This window comes from Cololabis saira, chromosome 21, assembly GCF_033807715.1.
Source record: "Cololabis saira isolate AMF1-May2022 chromosome 21, fColSai1.1, whole genome shotgun sequence".
Taxonomy (NCBI): domain Eukaryota; kingdom Metazoa; phylum Chordata; class Actinopteri; order Beloniformes; family Belonidae; genus Cololabis; species Cololabis saira.
In genome coordinates this window covers 30,390,222-30,414,121 of record NC_084607.1, presented here as the reverse complement: position 1 = coordinate 30,414,121, position 23,900 = coordinate 30,390,222, and the positions used below count along the sequence as shown (strand labels likewise).

Genomic DNA, 23,900 nt, shown 5'->3' with positions numbered 1-23,900 from the left:
ATAGGGCAAGTTAGACGTGAAGGCTGGATTCATTTGTTGCTTTCATAAAGGGGCTATTCTTTACTCAAGAACTTATATTTAGATGTCTTAAGTGATTGTAGACTCATTAAACTTTAATATAACACAACCATGTAATTTTATTTGGGGCCGTCAAATTCTGAAAATGTATGTCATCCACTGAGTCAGTTGCATATGTAGGACACTTCAGAGAAGGACCAACTTCCCTGTCTGTATCTCCACGTGTGTGTGTGTGTGTGTGTGTGTGTGTGTGTGTGTGTGTGTGTGTGTGTGTGTGTGTGTGTGTGTGTGTGTGTGTGTGTGTGTGTGTGAGCGGTAGTAAATGTAAAGCTGTAACACAGACTTTAAAAACGTAAGCCTGTGGAAGAGGGTGTTGTATTTGAAGAGAGTAGCCGACTCCGACCCCCTAAATGCTGCTGCTTTGAACAGAGATATGAAGAAGTGGTTGAAAATGGTGCTTTTATCAGTCTGGTATTTCGATCAAACTGTCCCGGGACTTTCATTACTACCTCAGGGAATAAATAATCTTTAAAAAATGCTGTGTCATGCTTCTCCAAAGAACTTTTTGATGAGCAACATTGAAACATTCACACAACTCAGCTTTATTTTTATAACTTCCATGATTTATTGAAGTGGGCAGTATAAAACAGTTTACAGAGGACCAGTATCCCAGAGAATAAGAGGCAGATGTGTCAGACTTTTCTCCCCCCCTTCATGTTTCACCTGCCAGTCAAGCTGCAGGTCCTCCCTCCTCCTCCTCCTCTTCCCTCCTCTCTCCCTCTGGTCCTCCTTCCTGTTGCCATTTACGCTTGGAGACGTATCCAAAGCCTTTCATTCCTCTCCTTGCCATTTCTCTCTCCACTCTGTCACACCACCCCGCAGTCCCTCCCATAGATGTGTCTTTATAACTCCTTCACCCCTTCAGCCCTTCTCCTTGCATATGATTAGTTTTTTATCCCATTTTTTCTTTCTTTCCTTCCCCCCTCTTGTTCAGACGCGCATCAGCTGAAGATGAAGTTTGAGTGTTTTGTTTGTTTTTCCCCTGTTTAGAGATGTACTTGAGACGGCGTGGGTGTGTGTTTAGGAAATGAGGAGGGGGGGGGGGAGTGAAGACTTGGAGATAAAGTCCTGAGAGTCTGCAGCCACATCTGGATCAGCTGCGCCGCAGGTGAGTCGCACATCTGTCTGTCCGACCCGGTTACTGGCGAGGAAGAACTGTTTCTGTGATCCACACTGAAAAAAATAAACCTAAACGCACGTAAATATAACATATTTAAATCTGTGATATTAACAATTAAAAATGAAGTTTGTTGCTTTACATGAATGCATCTAGTTTTGAACTTAACCTGCATTTGTTAAAAAAAACAAGACATTGTGCATTTTGTTTCCTTAACAAGCAGTATTTATGTAATCCCATGCAGGCAATCTTTTCATTTACACACAAACAACAAGCAATGATCTTGTTGTATTTACTTTTCCTTTAAAAATCTTAATCTATTGGGCAGATTGAGCAATGTTTAGATGAAACATGCTTTATTTGTCTAAGTAGAACACCATAGTAAAAAATATCTTGCTTGATCTACTTTTAAAAAATTAAGGCAACTTTTTTGTATGAGATTTTTATGTTGATCAAGAAAGACTAGTCTTTGTATAAACGACTTAATTTTTAGTATGTACAAAATTCATTTGCAAGTAAAGTCAACTTTATTTTGGTAAATAAAGTCAACTTAATTTTGATAAATAAAGTAAACTTAACACAATTAAGTTGATTGCATTTGCAAAATGTATTATTTACATACAAAAAATGAAGTAGTTTATACAAAGACTAGTCTTTCTACATAATAATCTCATGCAAAAAGTTATTAAGTTATTACTTATTTTTTTTAAGTAGATCAAGCACAATATTTGTATCAGTGCACATATCCTTCAAAGACGACCGAGAAACACTAAAGACATAAACAAGAGGAAAAAAACTGATAGAGATTTTATATGGAATTATTAGGATAATATTTGACCTATTCAGTCTGTATCGTGCCTCATATAAAGAAGTTATACTTGTAACTGTTCTTGCCAAATGTGTTTGAACATGTTGAACAATTGTTTTACTGTTATCTTAATGAACAAACTTGAAACAAACTTGAACAAACATGAAATGTATTTTATCAGTTTTATCATTGCTTTCATTTTCATTTTGACTCAAGGTCTTCATTATGATTTTACATCAAGTATTAGTTAAAGACTAAATGAAGATTATTATTGTTATTGTTATTATGTTATTTTTTCAACTTTCATCACTACAGCTCAAGGATAAATGTTCATACAGTCACGATACACGTTTTCATCGGCCATTAGTGCTAAATATAAAGATGATCATTTCACAACTACATGACAAACAATCATCAGTGATGAACAACCGATTATTGCTCTTAATGAGTTGTTTGATCAGATCATTTTACACACATGATGCTAAACTGCTCTCACGGCTGCAGAAACTGTTACTTCAGCCGTTACAGCTGGTCAAAAATGGTAAATGTGTTGCTTTTGAAGATATTTTCAGGGGCTTCGTAGCGTCAGTCGAGTCTCATCATGCCCTCCCTGACAGATATGAGCTGGATTATCTTCTGCCTCCTTTCGTTGTGTGAGAGACCAACAGGTACGGTGAAAGCATCAGGGTGGGGCTGCACACATTTAGGACAAAAGGGACTTTGTTGCAAAGACACAATACAGTATGTTTCAAAAGTTGTATTTTATTCACACACACACACACACACACACACACACACAGACACACACACACAAGAAGGCCCTTTATAGTAAGTGTCAGAGTGAAACTGAAATTGTCTGGGAAATGTTCCAATCCCCTCTGGCGAAGATTAAAACAGACTGTTCAATCAAAAGGAATGTAGTGAGCCCAGGGTAGCAACCCCTGACCCGTCATTTATCACTTTAAACAAGAAAATACAAGAAAATGCATCCTTGCATCAGCACATAAGTTAACCTTTCTTTTTGTTTGGTTTCTTTTTCCACTTAATTGTCAAGTTTCTGCCACTTCTCCTCAGCTCAAAGTGCAGACGAGTCCTGTTCCCTGGACGGTCCAGTCGGGTCAGAACACCCTGTTCAGGGGCTGCTGGAGCGGTTTGAGGCCGGACCGGGCTGCGCTGCTAGAGAGCACGGAAACAAGGAAACTCACGTGGTGGCGTTGGGAAGAGTGACAGACAGCCCTGAGGGCAAGGTAGCGGATGAACTTTCACTTCTAACAGGATGAGCAAAATGAATGCTTTCAAACCAGTCTGGCCTTATATGAAAAAGTATCTGTGATTGTGATTAAGGATGAAAGATCAATTAAAGCTGCAAGCAGTGATGAACGGGCCCTCGCGCGTGCAATTTTTCACCCATAAAGATCAAGGACTCAAAACTAAGTCCGATGACACCACCTATGACTCTTTATGTCAAACCATTCAAACAATATGGCAGAAAATAGGAACTATCAAATATCGACCAATCAGAAGAAGGGGCGGGGCTAATTTGCACCAAGTAAGGTGAAGGACTCAATACCGAGTCCGATGACACCACCCACGACTCTCTATGTCAAACCATTCAAATGTTATTGCAGAAAATAGGATCAATCAAATATCGACCAATCAGATGAAGGGGGGGGCGCGCTTTTTGGTGTCTATCGTCGCCACGGTAACGCTTTTGACTGAGAAAAGTAATGCGCGTCGTCGCAGGATGGAGACGCACATTTTGATGTATAAATTACGGTTCGGGCCGTATTAACGGCCAAAGAAGTGGCATAAATTGCGTCAAAATTACGCGATTAATTCAAAATGGATGACTTCCTGTTCGGTTTCGGCCATGGCGCCAGGAGACTTTTCTTTAAGTTGCGACATGATACAGGTGTGTACCGATTTTCGTGCATGTACGTCAAACCGTATTGTGGGGCATGAGGCACAAAGTTTTCTAGGGGGCGCTGTTGAGCCATTAGGCCACGCACATTAATGTAAACCATTAAATATAAAATCTTTCGCCAGACCTGGCTTGCTTGCAAAATGTGTTGACTTTTGAGGCACGTTTAGGGGGGCAAAAATGGCCCTCATTTCGTCGGAAGAAAAACGATAAAAATTCCTGCAGATACAATAGGGCCTTCGCACTGTCAGTGCTCGGGCCCTAAAAATTATATAACATGAAGTAGCCTGAAAGATCCCAAAAGGCAACACATCACATTTCAATCTAAAGAAATTCAAGAACAGATGAAGGACAAAGTAATGGACATCCATCTGTCAGAACAGGGTCACAGAGACATTTCTAAGGCTTTGAGATCCAACAAACCACAGCGAGAGCCGTTATTCATGAATGGAGAAATCATGGAACGGTGGTGAATGTTGCTCGGAGCGGCCAACCTACAAACATTACTCCAAGAACACACTGACGACTCATTTGGAAGTCAAACAAGATCTTAAGCAGGTTTAACTGGCCTCAGTTAAGGTCGGTGTTCATGACCGAACAGTAAGGAAGGTAATGGGGAAAAAAGTCCATCCATGGGAGAGTTTCAAGATGAAAACCAAAGAGGTGTGGTTTGGAAGGTGTGCATCCTGTTTCATCTGGCCTCATATGGACAGTCAAATGTGGTGGTGCTAGTGTGATGGTCTGGGGCTGCTTTGCTTCTTCAGCACCTGGACGACTTCCCATAATTGATGGAACCATGAATTCTGCTTTATACCAGAAAATCCTGATGTCAGGCCCTCGGTTCATGACCTTAAATCCAAGTGCACTTGGATCTAGCAGCAGGACAACGGTCTGATCAGCATCAGCAAGTCCACCTTTGAGTCCAAATAAAGGTTCTTGGAGTGGTTTGGTCACAGTCTGGACTTAAATCCAATTGAGATGCTGTGACATGACCTTTTATGATTGAAAACCAATGAGACTGACTTGTAAACTACTCTGCAAAGATTAGTGGACCAGAATGCTTCCACAGGGACGAGAAAGACTCAGTATCACAAACACTTGCCTGCAGAGTTTGGTGCCAAGGATGGGACAACCTGTTATTACGTCAATGGGGGGTAACTTTTTCACGCAGGTCCAGGTTGGCTTGGAAATGTTTTTTTTCAGTTGATAAATGATTAATGATTGATTATTATTATAAAAGGTTATCTTTGTCTGATATCAAAATTAGTTAGATCATGTCCATGTGACAAAAATGCAAAAACCAAGGAAATTGTATTAGGAGCTTCATGAGAGACCAGACCACCTTCATTTTTTGTGGAGGAACAGGAATCTGGTTTGCTCCAACTTCAGCTATGAGAAATTTAAAATTCCTGTCTCCTTCCATCAAATTTGACCAGAGAATGTGAAAAATGGAAAAAGGTCAGCAGACAGTAAACCACTAGACGTCAGCCTGCGTCCTCTCACACAAACTCTTTGTCTTCTGCTCGCTGCAGACAGAACTGAACCGTATCCAGGACAGATTCAAATGTTTCTTTGGTGCAATTGCTCATTGTTTATTTCCACTTTACACCTAAATTTACAGAGATAATCTGAATTTTTATTCATTTGGCATAAAAAGACGCAAAGCACAACATGATTTTGGCCTTTTGTTATTACGATTTCTTGTGTAGTGAAGTCATATTAGTCCTGTCTAGATGGTCACTTTATCACAAGATGAAATTATAACTGAAATAAAGTCAAAGAAATGGGTACCAGAAATAACAAAATACCAGAAAAACCATTAAAAATTAATATTCACCTGCCACATCTCGAATGCTCAAAGTGAAGAGTCAATGCAATGTATTTATTTCTTTAGCTGGATTGCTTTTTATGGATTTACTTCAAATTACTGTAAAGCAGTTTTGATGAATTAGCCTGAATTCGAATCAATGTCATGATAAAAAAAATTGATTTATTTGATAATAAATAGTATTTATATTCGCTGAACTGAATTGTATTTGATTATACTTGCACTCAATTAGCTTACTTTCTTTGTAAAAACATTTTCTTATGAATTAGTGTTATTGAACTGAAATAAAAAAAAATTTCAATATAAACTATGGTCTGATTCAGAGTAAAATAGAAACGTCATGGCCGTCTTGTGTCTGAATTCCTGCTGTACGATTCTTATCCAGCTGTCATGTTGAGTTTTTAAAAAAACTAAGAAAGTTATGACAAAAATGTTCAACTTTAGACTCCAAAACTGTGAACCACAAACCAGTTGGAACAGTTAATATTTTAGCTGGGCACGCTGTTTAATCTCTTTCTATGGTTATTTAGTCCTGTTGTATACATATACGTGCTGGAAAAACTTTTGTTGTAGAAAAAAGTATGGTCCAGAAATCCCATCCTTTTGTGTGTAAGCATCGAACAAGTAGCTTTTTGTATATTTCCCCCGTTTGTCTCCCGTCCACAGGTGACGGTGCTGCTGAAGCCTTTGCCTCTGTCCTCCTCCCCACTCAGACCCGTCCAGCTGGTGCTCAGCTCCAAAGTCCCGGTCACCTGGTTGCTGGAGTCTGAGCAGCTGCCGTCCAACCTCTCAGTGCTGGTGCAGGTCAGTCGTCACACACTGAGAACAAAAAACCTCTCATTTTGTTCACATTTTGATTAAATGGTCTGTTATTTTTGCTTCTCCTCCTTTCCTGGTAGGTGTCTGCAAGCTCTAGCGTGCGGTCATACACTCTCCATTTGCGCGTTCAGACTGTTCCTTCAGTACCTTTACGCCCCCTTGCCCTGCACCGCTGGGCCCTGAAGCACCATGGCAACCTGTCCTCTATGACGCACGCTACACATGGCAACCGTGTCTACATCCGACTGGGAGAGGGTAAGCCACCATCAAACGATACTACATGGAGAATTCATATCAAAGTACAGCAGTGGTGGTTTGTAGTATAAATGTGAAATAGTAAGGATTAGATGATTATGTATACTAATATATACATACATACATACATACATACATACATACATACATACATACATACATACATACATACATACATACATACATACATACATACATACATACATACATACATACATACATACATACATACATACATACATACATACATACATACATACATACATACATACATACATACATATACATATACTATACATACATTCAATTCAATTCAATTCAATTCAATTCAATTCAATTTTATTTATATAGCGTCTATTACAACAGAAGTTGTCACTAGGCTTTTTCCAGAGACCACAACATGACCCCCGAGCAATTATTACATAAACAATGGCAGGTAGAAACTCCCCTAGTGGGAGAAAAACCTTAAGCCAAACAATGGCAAGAAAAACCCCCCCTTTAGGAGGGAAGAAACCTGGACCAGGACCTGGTTCATAAGGGGGGACACTCCTGCCGGAGGCCAGCTGGGCAGAGCAGGAAAAGAGAGAACAGACAGAGAGATCAGAGGTGGGACTGCAGGTCAGCATGCAGCTCCTGAAGCTCTGGCCTGCAAACATGCACAGAAGAGAAAAGGAGGGGGACGGGCAGAGCACAACAAACTAAGAACAATGGAGAACAATGACAATATATATAAACCAGACCATCACACTAGAACCACCAAATTTGACTATATGTATGATTCTCTTTTTCTAAAATGCTGTGTTTTATGCCAGATGAAGTGGATACACACCTTCCAAACCACACCTTTTTGGGTTTCCCCTTAAAACTCATTTTCCCCATTTCCTTCCTTACTGTCGAAATTTAATTCACCAAACACAAAATAAAAGGTTCAATGTTAAAAGAGAACAAGTGTCTTTCCTTGTGGGTGCACGTGGTTAATCTTAACATCTGTGACATACAGTTTTGCTCGCTGTGGTTATATTTCAGGTCAGTTCACGTCTGTGTTCTCGGCAGACAGAGCGTGAGGTCGATTGCAAGTCAGTAAGACTGTCCGAGAAAGATCTTGATAAAAAAAAACTCTGTTTTGTGTCAATTTTAAAGATTCGACCCTGCCTGCCGTGTGCCGACTCCAGTCCATGTTCGTCTCCCACAACTACCTGACCTCTGACCTGCAGCCACAGGAAGTGCGGGGCTGCGCCTACGCCCCCGTGGAAGGAGACGGTCCTGAAGTCCATGTGATCAGGCTCCATTCAGCCGGCTCAGGGCTGTGTGGGTGAGAACACGCCGCTTCTGAGAGTCCTGACAAAAGCACAAACGTTCATCTGTTATACACGTGAGGGTTACGCTTGTCCTCTCTCCAGCTTTCTCCAGGTGGAGGTCATTGTCTCTCTCCTGCCTCCCGTTGCCAGTTTAAAGGCACAAAAGGTGGTGCTGATCCTCAGCAGCTCGGTGCCGGTCAACTGGGCGATAGTTGCTCACGGTGTCCGCGGTCAGATCTCTGTTCATGTATGGACCACGTCTCTCATCTTCAGATAGCAGTTGAAGTTTTTCATTTACCGTATTTTCCGCACTATAAGGCGCACCTAAAAGCCTTCAATTTTTTCAAAAGCTGAGCATGCGCCTTATAATCTGGTGCGCCTTATATATGGATCAATATTGAGCAAAGGCTCTGTGTGTATTGTTGAAATGTCTTGCGACATTTGACCGTTTATTGTTAGACAGTTTTTCTCCACAAATTAGGCATGCTGGTAGGCCACTCTCATCAGAGGTAAATGCAAATAAATCTGCCCAGGCATCATTGAATGTTCGATTTTCTTCAGATATTTTTCTTTTCTTACATTTCTCCATACTTGGCCTTGCTGGGGTTGAAAGTCGCGACGAATGGATGCCGTTTTGGCGGGTATACCGGCGTTCACGAGTATGACGTTTATTTTGAGCGACGAAAAACAAGAAAGCAGCGGAGCCACGGGTTGCCGACCCTTGGTCTAATGGATACATAACGTAACCCCAGCCTCTACTGAAGCGCCTTATAATGCGGTGCGTCTTATAGTGCGGAAAATATGGTATATGGTCATGTTTTGGTCTCTGTCCTTCTGAGATGAATCCAGCACCCTTCACGTCTTTGTCCTTGACAACCGTGTGATCATGTGCTTGTTTTATGTGTCTTCTGTCTCCTTCCACAGTCTTCTAACAGTATTTCTCCACCCTATCCACCTGAGCCTGGCCTAACCCTGTCCAGCGCACTCAACTCTGACCTGTCTACCATATCTGACCTTCTCGCCTGGGCCAGGGAGTGCGGCTACAGAAAGGTGACGTCATACACTGAGGCTGACTTGGCAAATCGCTTTGTGATCCAGCTAGCTGAGGGTGGGACAGGTCAGGAACCCTGTGTGTCTCTTGTGTCCATCCCTGTGTGAATATTTCCCTTTTATTTTCTCCGATTCAGTAACTTATCATTTTCATCATGTGCCTTTTTTTTCCTGTAAGGTTTTGTTTTTAGTCAGAACTTTTAAGTGAGAAATGGTAGGTTTATGCCACAGTTCTCAGTTAACAGTTAATGTCCATAGTGAGACGGCAGAGCTTGACTTGAATGATGTAGACCTGAACAGAGCACAAAGATCTTTCCAAAAAGACACAGCAGGACAGAGTGAGTTATAGTGAAACCTATTCAGACAGAAGATATAAATGGAACATAATGCTTTAATGATCAAGATAATTTGTGATGGTTGAAAGAATATGGATTACAAGTTGTAACACTGAAGCTAACTGCAGGTCTTCATACACCCTTGTTACTTTGTCCATTAATTTAATCCACATTTACCCATTTACACACTCTTGGTCCATATACTGTACTTCCTCTTTATTCAGTTTTCTCTTTTTGACAAACACTCTTGACATGCAGACTTCAAGGGCCGGGATCAAACCTTCAGAGCTCCTAGAGGGGAATGAAAATAAAAAGCACACAGGCTTACTGTAGCTCTCAAAGCTTTGCAAAAAGCTCTCCAGACCTTGAAGGCGAACTGGGACCCTAAACCAGATATCATAACAGGGGACATTTGTGGAAATAAAAGGTAACGTGGACCAGCAATCATTTCACAGGCAGATGGAAGTTTGGGCAATGCTACACAGTCAGTTGCTGTGGAAAAACAATTCACTATGCTTAATGTTACTGTGTTGACCTGAAAAGGAAGCCAATAACAAAGTCCAAAGAAAGAACAGGACCCACTGAGGTCCTGGGACGGGTAATTAATAATAATTTAATAATAATAATAATAATACATTCTTTTATAGGCGCCTTTATAGACACAAAAGGTCACCGTATAAAGTTAAAAAGGCAATGAGTCCATCAAACACTCAAAAAAAGCAGCAATAAAATACAGTAAAACAAACAAAAAGTAGTACTGATACCAGGGATGCAACAAGTTGATAGGGAGAAAGCCTGTCTAAAAAGATGTGTTGTATTTAAAATTGACAGTAGAAGTGGCATGCTAGATGTCCTATGATAGGGAATTCCAAAGGTGGGGGGCTGAGCAACTCAATGCCTTGACCCCATGGTATCCAGGCAAGTTGGTTGGAGGTGGATTGAGGAAGAGGACCTGAGATATCGGGCGGGTATTTTGATGTGGAGGAGTTCAGAAAGATAGGGAGGGCCAAGATTGTTGATGGCCTTAAAAGTGAGGATAAAGATCTTGTAGATGATGCGATGTTGGATGGTAAGCCACTGACGTTCCTGCAGAACGGGTTCTATTGTTGAGACTTTTGAACCAGTTGCAGTTTATGGATGGACTTGGCAGGCAAACCAAGGGGAGAGAATTACAATAATCTAGATGGGATGTGACAAGAGTGTGAACCAGAATTTCAGCACTTGAGTAGGAGAGTGAAGAGTGCAGGCAAGAATGATTACATAAAACAAAAAGTAAGTAAGCTGACCGAGTGACATTATTGATATGGGACTTGAAAGATAGGGTGGTGTCCAGACTCTTAACCTAAGGAGAGGGGGAAACAGATGCATTGTCAATGGAGATGGAGAAATTATTTATTTTCGAGAGGGTGGAATTGGTGCCAATGAGTAGGAGATTTTTTTTGTTTGATGTTTTATCACTGTTGAGCTTGAGAACGTTTTTAGAGAACCAAGATCTCATTTCCTGCAAGCATTCGGAAAGGGAAGTGGGGGGCAGGGATGTGGTGGGTTTAGTGGACAAGTATAGGTGTGTGTCGTCTGCATAGCATTGGAACTTGATGTTGTATTTATTGAAGAAGTGGCCAAGAGGGAGAAGGTAAATGATAAACAAGAGAATTGTAGTAGGGGAAATGGATGAATTAATGAAAACAGTGACAACAGGAGACAGGAGATCAATTTTATGACTAGAGACTCAAACGACCGCTAAACTGGCACAGAGATAGACGAGACATTCCAACTCCCTCCACCGTGTCCAGTGGTTCAGGGTTGGCAGTTGTAAACAAACCCAAGGGGAATTGCTTAGTTCAGCTCGGAAAAGTAATTTGCTTTGTTGCCATGTCTCTGTCAAGCTTAAGAAGTCCTACTTGCAGTCATTGATGAGATCTTGGAGGAAGTGAGCGGATGTTGAATAATGCAAAGTGGAGATCCATATGGGCGCTCTTGTGAGAGACATTACTGATGTTAGTTGACCTGGCCAGGCTGGCTAACACAGCGTGGTCAACTTTCCTGCTGGATAATCTTGGTTGATGGGGAGACCAGAGGGAGCTAATTGTAGTAGAGTCATTGATGCTGAAACTCTGTCAGGACCCATCAGGAAGATATCTCCGACAAGGTAAACGAGTGTTGCCCAGGACAGGGTGCAGTGTTGATTGTAAAGCTGCTGGAGCAGTTAGGTTAAAGCGAAGTTTGAGAAGTTCAACAGCTGAGTATTGTATAACAGGGTTGACAAGGAGTTTATCAAAGAAAACACAGTAATCCATATTAGTATAGCCGATTTGATGATCCACATTCTGGCTCGCAGAGCAGGACCGGAGAGAGGCAGGTGTAGCCAAGCATGCTCTTTGATCGCAATTACAGTCACACACTGAGCTGATCTGAATATTATAGCGTAATTTCAGCATAAATTATCAACAGGGTAACAGACGGTAGGAGAGCAGCCGTCAGATGAATCAAATTAGTTAAAAAGTCTGTTGTTTTTCCTTCTTTAGATAGCCGGAGAGTAGTGGTAGCAAGTCGCGGCAGCAGGTCGCACCACCGTTCACTCACCGTGTTTACCTTATTTGCTGTGGAAGGTTGGCTGAAGGTTTGAGGTTGACCACTACACAAAAGAGGGAATAATATTTATCATGTATGTTGTAAAGTTATTTTTAATTTAAGGTCAAAAGCTTATATTTTCCACCTCTATTAAGTAGAAAAACACATTTTAAGTATTGGAGTATAAAGAGTGCTCTCTGTGGCTCTGAAGGTGGGGCATTAGGTGGAGAAGGAAGGATCAACAACTAGAGGCAGATGTTCAGCCTGGAAACATGGACACCGAGAGAGTTGAGCTTTTAAAGTTGCAGCTTTTTATTACCACACAGTTCACCACACCACACAAACAATCACCATACTGCACACACCGCACCCATTACTGTCTCATCTCTTTTCTCTATCCTGTCCTTGTTCATTTCACACAAGTGATTTTAGTCCTCTCTGACAGAATCATGGATTAATAAAATGTGTTAGATCAGACTGTCAAAGAGGCCTGGTGAAGCACACACACACTCACACGCACAAGATATCAGCTGCAGGATCAAAATGCAAATATGTCTGACTTTTACAGGTCGATTTACATGTCAATAGCCATGCATAGCAATGCATGCTACTAACTATTGATATAAATATTCTGATAGTTGTTAGAAATAATTAAATAAATAAATAAATAAATAAATAAATAAATAAATAAATAAATAAATAAATAAATAAATAAATAAATAAATAAATAAAAGTTGCCCCTTCAGTGGTGACTTGACTTATTTTGTGAGATGGATTTAGGGATTGAGCAGATTGGTCACTCAAGCCCAAAGAGGTAAACCTTATCTTAAGATCTCTGTATGAATCACCCTGGTTCTGTGTCCAAGGGAAGCTCTGCACGGTCAATTTTTGCCAGTTTTTCTATTAGTCTGAACCCTTTAGCTAAGACTGAGAAGCAGGCGCATAGTTTACCAAACTTCTTCCATAATTTTCATAACTGCAAGTGACAAGAGGGCTGATCACAAGGTGGGCTGAGTAGGAGGAGGACCTTTACAATAAGATATGTATTAAATAAAATTTCCTCCACTGGGCTTTAGTCACCAATCAAACACTTTTTCAGTCACTTGCTCCTGTTTTTTTAACTCAGGCAGTTATGTCATGTACAACACTGCATAGCTGTTCTTCTGTGTCCATGTCCCATCTCGGTTCGCACCACAGATGAGATGGCAGTGGGGAATTTTCTGCAAGTGAGGCCTCCTTGGGCAGAGGGGCGCAAGCTGAGGCAGTGGCTGATTACTGGAGGCAGAGCAGCAGGAGGCCGAGGGAGTTTCACAGTGAGCTGCGATGATGGACGCCTCAGCGTGACCGTGGACCAACTCATCCTGCAGGTATTATATTAGTCTGACATGCAGTTATAAATTACATTCACGCAAAAGAAGCTAGAAATATAACTTGTAATGTTGAGAGGTGTCAAGAAACAGTTAATGATGTGCATAAAATTCAAACATTTCACTAAATATTGGATAAAACATAATAGTCATTCTTATCTAAACCTAGGTGGAACAAATATTACTGAGATAGTTGTGGACAAAGTTGAATGCAAATCATGTAATTTGAAAAATATAATGTTTATGTTAATTATTAAGTTTCCCTGTCAACAGAAAATGTTCAGGTAGACACAAAAACAAATGAAAGCTATTTCTGTCTTAAATTCGAGATATCGTTGCTGTTAAGGTCTAATTAATCAACATTTGTCATACTGAGTAAGTGCTTAGGCACTGTTGTAATATATATATATCCACCTGTTTAATTGTTTTTTTTCTACTTATGGTAGACATAGTGTCTGTGATTGGCAGTTTTACAGCCTGGCATTATTTCTCTCCCTCAGAGATTGTCTCCCGCAGTCGCTGCCGTGACTCTTCGGGACACGACATGCCAGGCTCAGTCCAATGGGAGCCATTTCCTGTTAGTGTTCCCAGTGATTTCCTGTGGGACAGAGGGCCTGCTTTTGGGAGAGCCCAGAGGGGTGCAGTATACAAACACGGTGAGATTACAGGACAGACAGAAAGCAATAAGGGACAACATTTCTGTATCTCTTTTGGTTATGTGTTTTCTACATATTGTTCAATTTATTACACTCAAAGTGACTTTTTTTTTTTTTGTATTTTCAATTCAAATATAATTGTTTCACTACATTTTGAAAAGGTTTGGGCCTGCTTTGGTTCAACTGCATTTCATATGATCAAAAACTAACAAACAAAGGTGTCCGAGGGACAGACGGAGAACTGCAGAGGTGTTTTAAAAAGAAGCACACAGCAAGACCAGAATAAACTTCAGCACAAAGAGAACATGAACTAAGAAAAAGATGATATTATGCCCATTTTAGCACGTTTATGTTGTTTTTACATGGTCCCTGAATGTGTCTTTCACATTTTAGCTCAAAATACCACATAGATCCTACAGTCTGTGTGCCTTGTACACTCGTGTTTTCTTGTCCTGAGTCAGCAGTGCTGAAAAAAACAAATCTGGTGCATAATGAACATTTTAAATTGTATCTGGATGTTCCTCTGGTGCAAGTCATTACCCATGTCATCATGACCAGAACACAGCAGTTATATCCCAACAAAAATTAGTATCTGCAGAGAGGCAAATTAAGTGAGCGGAAAGCTCCAGTTCAGAGGTTGAAACTGGAGGAAAGGACAGCTAAAAATTAAACAAGCAACAGAGGCACAGGGATAGTGTTTTGGAATACTGAATTAAAATATACAATTTAATACATTCTATAATGTGTTTATTGTGTGTTTTATACAAAAAACACCCTTTGCTCCTTTTCTGTCAGCATATCTGCTACCCAATGAAGGGTATATGCCAAAGCAGCAGAAAAACAAACAAACAAAAACATCATTGACAGCGTCTTCAGCTTAATAAGATATAGAAGTAAATTAGTTTCTGTTATCACCTGTGTGTCATCAACATAAAAATCACACTTGGAAATCATTAGTGAATAATGATCCTGAAAGGAAACACAAACATAAAACAGCAGAAGACCTAAAACTAAAACTGAGCTGAACAGATGTAGATGGGAACTTACCAACAGTAGCACACCTGGCATTATCATCTTTGAAAATGTCCACCCCGCCAAGGAACAATAAATACATTCTACTGTTGGTCATTCAGGTTTTCTCTGACCTGTTTTTGTTCTTATTATTTTTTTATTATTATATTTTTATATTTTAAATTACAACTAGAGGGGTATACTGTACATACATAGAACACAAAACCCCCACATCTCAACTTCCAATAAAAAATCAAGTCAGTCAAATTCCATACACACCAAGACATATTTCATAGTGCTATAATCATGCCAAATATACTGACCAAAAATTATATTCATTACACTTGTGAAAATACCAGATAGTACTACCATATCAATGACTCTGAAATAATAATTAAATAGTTAAATAGTATTCCTACCATACTTCATGATGAAGGGGACTTATCCAAAAAAAAAGTAGGAAACACTTGTCATTGTTTTCCTATCCTAAGTTGGGGCTGGTCCGTTAAAGAACCAAAATGATGTCCAAACATATACCCTCAAAACAAAACGGAAAGAAAACCAAAAACCTAACAAAACAGACAGACAAACGGTGGGAAAACCCCACTTAAAACAAACAAGACAACAAAACAACACAAACCATTGCACTCAGGTCTTATCATTGTTACTATGTCTTACATTGACCTACGAGATTCTTAAAGTCAAATTCTATATGAGATTGCCATATTTTTTTAAAAGTCTGGGGATCTGCCTTTACTCTTGTAATAAATATCGTCAAGTGTAAGGTAGCTTGAGAGTTCATTCCACCAGTGGACTAATACTGGGGGTTTAGATTATTTCCAATTTAGTTATACATTTCCTGGCTGCCAACATAGCAAGATCTATATATCTGCATTGATATTTGTTCCACTTGTCTGACATACTAGTTCCCAAAAGACATAAACAAGGTGACAGATAGACAAATACAAGTATTTATTTTTTATGTGGGGCGTAAAGCGATCCAAACCATGATAGCGTTAATTCAGGCTCGTGCCATAGGCATTTGGCATGATGGGAGCACACTCCACCTATCACAGCGGCACGATCACCGCCACATGATCTTTTTCATCGCTTCAGACAGAGTCCAGTCTTTGTGATCCCTCCCATATTTTCTGTAAATCCTTAGTGATCTGGTTTTTCTTGAGGCCATACAGTTCTTAAGTCCCAATACCTTGAGTATTCTATTACCTTTGCATACGAACATATTTAATTTCATCCCCACCCCTGATTTTCTCCTAAACCGATTCACCAAACATTAAAGTGTTCTCTGACCACGATCCTCCAACATTTTTTCCCAACCACATTTGTCTGTTTAAGATGATCAATCACCACAGGCTTTAATAGTCCTGGACCCAGTGTTGGTTGTTTTATTTTTGGTAGGTTTTTTTTGTTGTTGTTTTGTTTGCTTGATTCTGACCAGCCGTATGAGTCTTCTGGAAAAGGGTAACATCTTTTCCTCGGCAAGAGGACGTGTCCTCCACCACAGTTTTTCAAGGACGTACTGCGTCAGTAAAGGTTAAATAGCCTGAGGGATATATAGTTCTTAGTGTTCATATCACTATTATTCCCTGCTCCGTACACTATTGCAGCAGGTGAGGTAAAAAGAAAAAATAGTAATATTAAAAACACACACAAGCAACAAGCATAGAGGATGGCGGATCAGCAGCAGCGTTAAGATAATCTGGTACAAAAATGAACTGAAGTGCTGCAGAGGAGCAATCAGTGCAACTAAAGCACACAGGCAGGGAACAGGCTGCAAAGGAGTATGGATCAATGAGAGGAACAGTCAGGACAACAAGAAAATAACGCATCATGTGGATGAAATTACAGACCAATCACTCAGGCAGCAGTCGAGTACTGTACATCCTACAGTAACACTTTTTTCTTTGAGCTCAATCTTTTTCCCCCCACAAACCCAAGTCTTTTTTCTATTTTTTATTTATTTCACAAGGTGATTTAAAAACTAATTTACAAATGCAAACTGAAGAAATTTGTAAACAATCCTTTTTAAAGCTCAAAATCACATTGACTAACTTAAGTTTATATGCAGTACAAACACGAAGCAGCATGTGAGCAGAAAACAGAATGAGGCCCAGAACCAACCCATGGGGTTCTCCGCAACCCAGCTGAGCCAATTAGAATATAAAATAGTGTCAGAAGGGATTCATTTGGGATTGTATGGAAATAATAGTACACTTTTCGTTTCCTACCCAGGACTCTGCATGATGCAAGTAGCTTTTAAGAATTACATTCAAGCTAACTTCTTCTTTGCTCTTAGACTTACAACTACACCAGATTTCAGAGAGCGTGTTGCTCGATTTGGCTCTTGGTTCTCTGTCCAGGTGTTACTCTGGAAAGACAAGCCTCAGACCACGGTGGCTCTCACTGGGACGGAAAAATCCAAACGTCCACTCAGCATACATGTGAGATATTTGTGTGTTTGTACCAAAGAGACAGTTTACACCAATAGTCATCTCAAAGCGCTTCAAGCATATTCAAGTTTGATCCAATTCAATGTAATCCATTTACAATCCAATTATCATTTTCCCATCATGCAAATATCAATGCAATGTTCCCATTTGAGATTCCTCACTTGTAATCTTGTTTTTCTACCAGTTTAGTTGCTTAGCTGCCATCTCCAGCCACCCCAGCCTCCCAAATCCTACTGCTGTTAATGAGAAGGTGAACTATCCTCAGATGGGACTGGTCCCATGGGCGTCACGGGGTCCAGTGTCCAGTCCAGGACTCGGGAACAAACCACGTCCCCGACACAGATCTGGTCCTGCTCTTACTTTGGAGATTTTTGTCACTGAGAACTATGAGCAGATGCAGAATAGGCCCTGCATCATCACTGCTGAGCGGCGTGTCTACGTTCAGGTCTGGGTTTGCCCCATATGTTGTTTTTACATTTTCATGCAGACTATCATGTGTATTTTCATGTTCTTTGGTTAAGATTTTGTCACTAACCTCAATGAAACATCCCTGATATGCACTTGTTAATATCTGTTCTTCTGTAGATTTCAGCCAAACCGCCCCTTGCAGATGTCATACAAGTGAAATCATGTGTCATATCCCCGGGGTCCGACCCCAAAAAATCCCCCTTCTGGACCTTGATAAGCAACGGCTGTTCCTCCGACCCCTCGTTGATGCTCAGCACAAAGACAGAAGACGAGGAGGAGGAGGAGGAGGAGGAGGAGGAGGAGGAGGAGGAGGAGGAGGAGGAGGAGGAGGAGGAGGAGGAGACTGAAGAGGATGATGAACTGGAACAGGAGAAGAGTGAGGTGGAGGAACCAGAGAGAGGCGGAAATTCCCACAAAGCAAGAAGAGGCGCAGGCATAGACAAAAGCACCCGACGAAAAGGAAAAACGGAGGAGGCGCAGAATTTAAGATTTAGTTTCATCCTGAAGCCGGTTTATAACAACTCTATGCAGTTCCTCCACTGCAGTCTCCGCATGTGCGTCTCTGACTCAACAGGAAGAGAAAACTTGAAGGAGGAAATTAAGAATGACTGCCAGGGTGGGACACGCATCCCTCCACTTGTATCTAGATCACGAAGACATCAGGTACTGACGCTAAAACAGATCATATTACTGAACAGGGTTATTTTGTATTTGCTCAGTTTACTTCTTGATTATGAAATGAGATCAGGCACATGGGGGAGCCCTCTGACATTCTAAGTGCCCTTTCTGTAGAGAAGGAACATTTCTAACATAGCTTAACACTAAATCGCAGCCACTTACGTGGCTATAAGAATACACTTCTACAGCTTTCCAAATGACAATAACTTAAATGAAATTCATCTTTATTAAACATGGCAAATCTTTGCTGAGGTACCTAAACTTAAGCCTCTTACTGTTACAGTTTTCTTTCTTTTACAGCACAACTGCTGTGACTCAAAGCATTTTTTACAAAATTAAATTATTTGCACTTCATCACAGCTTACCACAGCATACCACAGTTTTAAAAGAAAACCCCAAAAATCTACAGTTGGATTCAAAAGTTGTGGAAATGAATGTTTTCAATCCAAGATGTCGACACAACAACTGACACTTATTCCCCTGCGTTCCCACCTCAGTGCGAGACCAGAAACCTCTCCAGACCCATGGTGGTCACCCATCCTATTAGTTCACTGGCGCCCAAAGTGCGGGCTCCCGGTGGTCAGAGGACCAAGAGGCTCAGTTTCACTCCAGAAGCCTCTGCAGGCCTAAAGCATGCACGTGAGTATCATTTATACAGGAACCCCAGTTTTCTGAAGTATTAATGACATGTCTGTGATGTGTTTTCATCTCAATGTTAGAGAGATTCAGTATAAAAGCTCCTTTCTCAGTCACGCCTTTGCAGTCTTGCTCACAGCAGCTGATTTAAGGGGGCGGAGACAGTCCTCCCTACCTGAGGCCCCTGCTTGCTTTGTGCTACTCACAGAAAAGGAAAATGCAACCAGTGTAATTGGGAGAAACAAACAAGAGGACGCAAGATCATTTTACTCAGATCTGGATGTGACATTATTCTACAAATTTGAACAGATCACTGAAAAACATCATTTAAGACCTAGTGGAAACAAAATTTGAGTTTGAGTTTGAGTTTGAGTTTATTTCGATCAGCAATCATTGAAAAATGTCCATCCAACAAAACAAAAAAGGGTACATAAGTCTGACCGAAAGGGTTAGGGCTGAAGCTAACGAGCTTATAGATGCCCTAACCTTTATACCATCAAATCATATACAGTACGCACACATACACATTGATACATTCATGCCTGCATCTACACCCATATACAGTGCACATACTCATACACACATAGATTTTCACACGTACACACATACCTACCAACTATACATATAAATACACATACACAGCTAATACCAAACATAATACCAGAGATTCAGTTCAATTGCCCCCTAAATGGTGATTATATACCATCATGTCTATACATATCCAGAGTATTGTTTTTAAATTCTTTTTTGAATTGCGCAATATTTTTACTTTCTTTGATCTTGTCAGGTAACTTATTCCACAGCTTCACCCCATGGACAGATACACACATGCTTTTCCGAGTAGTATGTACAATCGGTTGTTTGAAATTCCATCTCCCTCTTAGCTCATATCCTCCTTCTCTATCACTAAACATGTCATGACATTACTAGAGTCCTTGGCAATAAAATACAGTCAAATATATGCTCTCAAGGTGCTTAACTTATCCCCACTCTGTCTGTAGACCCTCTGGTGCAGACGGGGCCGGTGATGGGAATCGTGTTTGCAGCGTTTGTGATGGGGGTCAGTCTGATGGGGGCGATATGGTGCATCTATAATCACACAGGTAAGGACTTCAGCTGGCCACACATTTTGCCATCTCAAGGTAAAAACAAAAAAAAGAAGTATTTTTCATCTCAGTGAAACTTTATGTGATTGCAAATTTAAAATAAAGTTGTGATTTACAGTAAAACACCAATGTTAAGTACAACCTGTCAAAGCCTCTACTGTCACTTTCAAGTCTTTTATGTGTAGGGGTTTCAAAATATTGTGGTTTAAAGAGAAAGGATTTTGGCGTAATGAAGGAAGTGATATTTGTAATTTGGACATTAAAATGTTGTGAAACTTAAAGACATCCTGTAATTTACCAACAAAAGGATTTGCCTTCTGTCAGAAGTGCACTCCTACACATAAATCTGCCTTTCAGCAGTAAACTATGCACAACACTACATAACAGCTTTTCTGGGACTGCCAGTAAATATCATGAGACGTGCAACTAAAATGTGGAAATACATGAATCACTGTTGTCTGGAAGTGGTGGTATTTCCTGAGTAGACATTTTAAAACAGCAGTGTGTGTGTGGATTCTTTTGAAGGCGGACGCCCGGTGTATTTGGGAGAGAGTTATTTGACAGACCAGACTTGTGGGGGCCACAGCGTCTGGAATCCTCCCTCCCCGCCTGATCAGTCCTCCAGCTCTGTGTAGAGACACCAAGTAAGTGAAGGATGTGATGCAGACACTGGACACATATTTGAAATTCCTCTCCAGTCAAGCTCCTGTGCTGATCCGTATGAATATTATCACCTTGAGATAAAGCTGCTGCCGTTTCTCATCTTTGACTGCTTTTATGTGATGTGTGAAAAACTCAAAGATACTTATCTGAACATAAGAAAAAGACCCCAAATCTGTATCCACATGTGATGTTATGTGGCAGTACATGCAGAATAGGATCAAGGTATGTTCACATCACGTCAGACAACAGCTCATAATGGTATATTTAGCTGAAACCAACAGCTAGAAAGTCAATGAAATTCATTAAAATGCTTGAAACTACAATATTAACCGCGTCATTGAGTACTGGGCTGAAATCAAAAGCTCTAGCCTGAGTTTATTTATATGTTAATTTCTCTCCAGGGTGGCCTTCTTCATGGCTGAACAATTCTCTCTTCTCACTAAATCCAGCTGAGGTGTGGCGTGCCTCAGGGGTCAGTTCCAGCCCCCGTTCTTTTTTTATTTACCCGCTACCACTTGTAAAACCCTAATCAATATCAATATTTTTATTCTAATTGCCCTCAACTATACCCAAAGATCCCAAAATATCCATCTAATTCAATGCAGATACACCTTTAATGAACTTATACCAGGTAATGCACGCTCATATTCACTCTTGTGACCACTGAGGGTGACTACAGTCTTGTATTAGTGTCGTTTACAGTTCGTCAGAAATGTTCCTGTCACAGTCAAAGGCACAACTCCATCATTTCAGTGTTTGCTTCCCCGTTCTGGCTCTCTGATGGAGTTTATACAACCACCCTTCAAGGCCTTGAGCAGCATATGGATGCGTGTCGCGATAAAGGGAGATCAGGGTTTCCTCTTTAGAGTTTATGGAGCTCCCGTCCAACAGAGCTTTATAAAGTTTTATAAAAGCTAAAAAAAATAAAAAAAACTCTTGTATTTGTGAGGATCTGTTACTGGCATCCTATTATTATTGTTATTTGATGAAAATACATTAACATTTGCTGGTCAAATATACACTACACCATTTTATGAAGTCTTCTTTTTCTTTATCACACTACACAAAAATAAAATCCAACAAATAGCTAATAATAGCCAATCAAACCATTTAGATCTCTATCCGCTACTTTCCCCTTTTTGTTCTAATAAAAGACAGCACAATTGTGCACGGTACTCCAGCTGGGCGGAAAGAAGTAAACTGAAGCGGTTGGAGGCGCCGCCAGCTCCAGAAAGAACATGAGCATTAGACGAGCACCTGCAGATTTCAGCTCCGATATGCTGGATAAGTGTCAACCCCTTTTTCTTTTATCTCTTCTAGGATTTCCTTCTGCAAATCTGAGAGAGAAGAACTGGGACACGGGTTCTACCAGCTGTGTGTGTGTGTGTGTGTGTGTGTGTGTGTGTGTGTGTGTGTGTGTGTGTGTGTGTGTGTGTGTGTGTGTGTGTGTGTGTGTGTGTGTGTGTGTGTGTGTGTGTGTGTGTGTGTGTGTGTGTAGGGAGCCGTTTTCTGCACCGCTCTTCTCGTGAATATTGTTGATGCTGTGCAGCAGAGTTAAATGAGGCCAGAAACCCTAAATACAGTAGAAGTTACTCATGGCAGCGGTCTGCAGGGCCAGATGTTTTGATTCAAACTGAGATGTGACTTGTTTGATGTTTGCGAGCCATTCTGCCCCCACATCACCTCAGAAGTGGCAGCGGACACGGAAAGGAAGCTTATGTGGATGCAGTTGCATCTAAACATGTTTGGAGTGACTCAAACAGAAAGTACCCAGTCGTTGCCGCCGTGAAATCTTTGTGTCCGTGTGGTTAACAAGATGTGTTAAATGAACTGAGGTCTAATCGACTTGGTTTTTGTTTTGCATTTCAAATCAAATAGTGCTCAAATAAAACAAAGGAATTGTATGTGTTTTGATAATTGACATGTTGTAATGTGCTGGATGTTGTATTCTTGTATTTCTGTGAAACATTAATAAAGGATTGTGAGGCTCTCAGGGGCCAGCAGAGGAGGTTTGGAGGATGTCAGTTTCATTTACAGTATGTGCACATCCTGCTAAACGCGGCGCAAGATTCACGTGAAGATGTGCTGCTCTCCATCAGTTTCAGCTCTCTTGGTCGGTTATTTCAGGAACTTGCCATTCAATGCAGAGATGACTGAGATGACTAGCATTTGAGAACAATTTTGTGGAAAACAAACCTAACAAGAGCAATGAGTTGCACGGTGAAAGGTGACTAAATCCTTGGTGGAGCTGAGATTCTTATGACTGCCAGTGGCTCCTTTTACAGATCCTTTTTTATTTACAGGACTGTCTCAGAAAATTATAATATTGAGATAAAGTCCTTTATTTTCTGTAATGCAAAAATGTCATACATTCTGTATTCATTACGAATCAACTGAAATATTGCAAGCCTTTTATTATTTTAATATTGCTGATCATGGCTTACAGCTTAAGAAAACTCAAATATCCTATCTCAAAAAATTTTAATATTCTGGCAATCTTAATCTTAAAATGTAAGCCATAATCAGCAATATTAAAATAATAAAAGGCTTGTAATATTTCAGTTGATTTGTAATGAATCCAGAATGTATGACATTTTTGTTTTTTTAATTGCATTACAGAAAATAAAGAACTTTATCACAATATTCAAATTTTCTAAGACAGTCCTGTATGTATGTATGTATATATGTATATATATATATATATATATATATGTATGTATATATATATATATATATATATATATATATATATATATATATATAT

At 40.3% G+C, this 23,900-nt stretch overlaps 1 protein-coding gene across 1 annotated transcript; it reads left to right on the top strand.

Moving 5' to 3' along the window:
- The first annotated feature begins 1,139 nt into the window (after window positions 1-1,139).
- Window positions 1,140-23,126, top strand: engl (endoglin, like). The gene is made up of 17 exons (XM_061712619.1): window positions 1,140-1,186; window positions 2,566-2,671; window positions 3,078-3,250; window positions 6,419-6,556; window positions 6,652-6,826; window positions 7,967-8,138; window positions 8,227-8,371; window positions 9,049-9,241; window positions 13,278-13,447; window positions 13,948-14,103; window positions 17,496-17,576; window positions 17,770-18,030; window positions 18,171-18,716; window positions 19,229-19,370; window positions 20,369-20,470; window positions 20,999-21,117; window positions 22,457-23,126. The coding sequence occupies exons 2-16, from the start codon at window positions 2,605-2,607 to the stop codon at window positions 21,106-21,108; spliced, it is 2,631 nt and encodes an 876-aa protein (XP_061568603.1). The 5' UTR covers window positions 1,140-1,186; window positions 2,566-2,604; the 3' UTR covers window positions 21,109-21,117; window positions 22,457-23,126.
- Window positions 23,127-23,900: the final 774 nt, after the last annotated feature.

What these genes read in the sequence shown, in the direction of transcription:
- engl (XM_061712619.1), top strand. Translation starts at nt 2,605, where the DNA reads ATGCCCTCCCTGACAGATATGAGCTGGATTATCTTCTGCCTCCTTTCG. An exon ending in GCCGGCTCAGGGCTGTGTGG is followed by an intron (nt 8,139 to 8,226) that starts GTGAGAACACGC and finishes TCCTCTCTCCAG; the next exon opens with CTTTCTCCAGGTGGAGGTCA. An exon ending in TGGACCAACTCATCCTGCAG is followed by an intron (nt 13,448 to 13,947) that starts GTATTATATTAG and finishes TCTCTCCCTCAG; the next exon opens with AGATTGTCTCCCGCAGTCGC.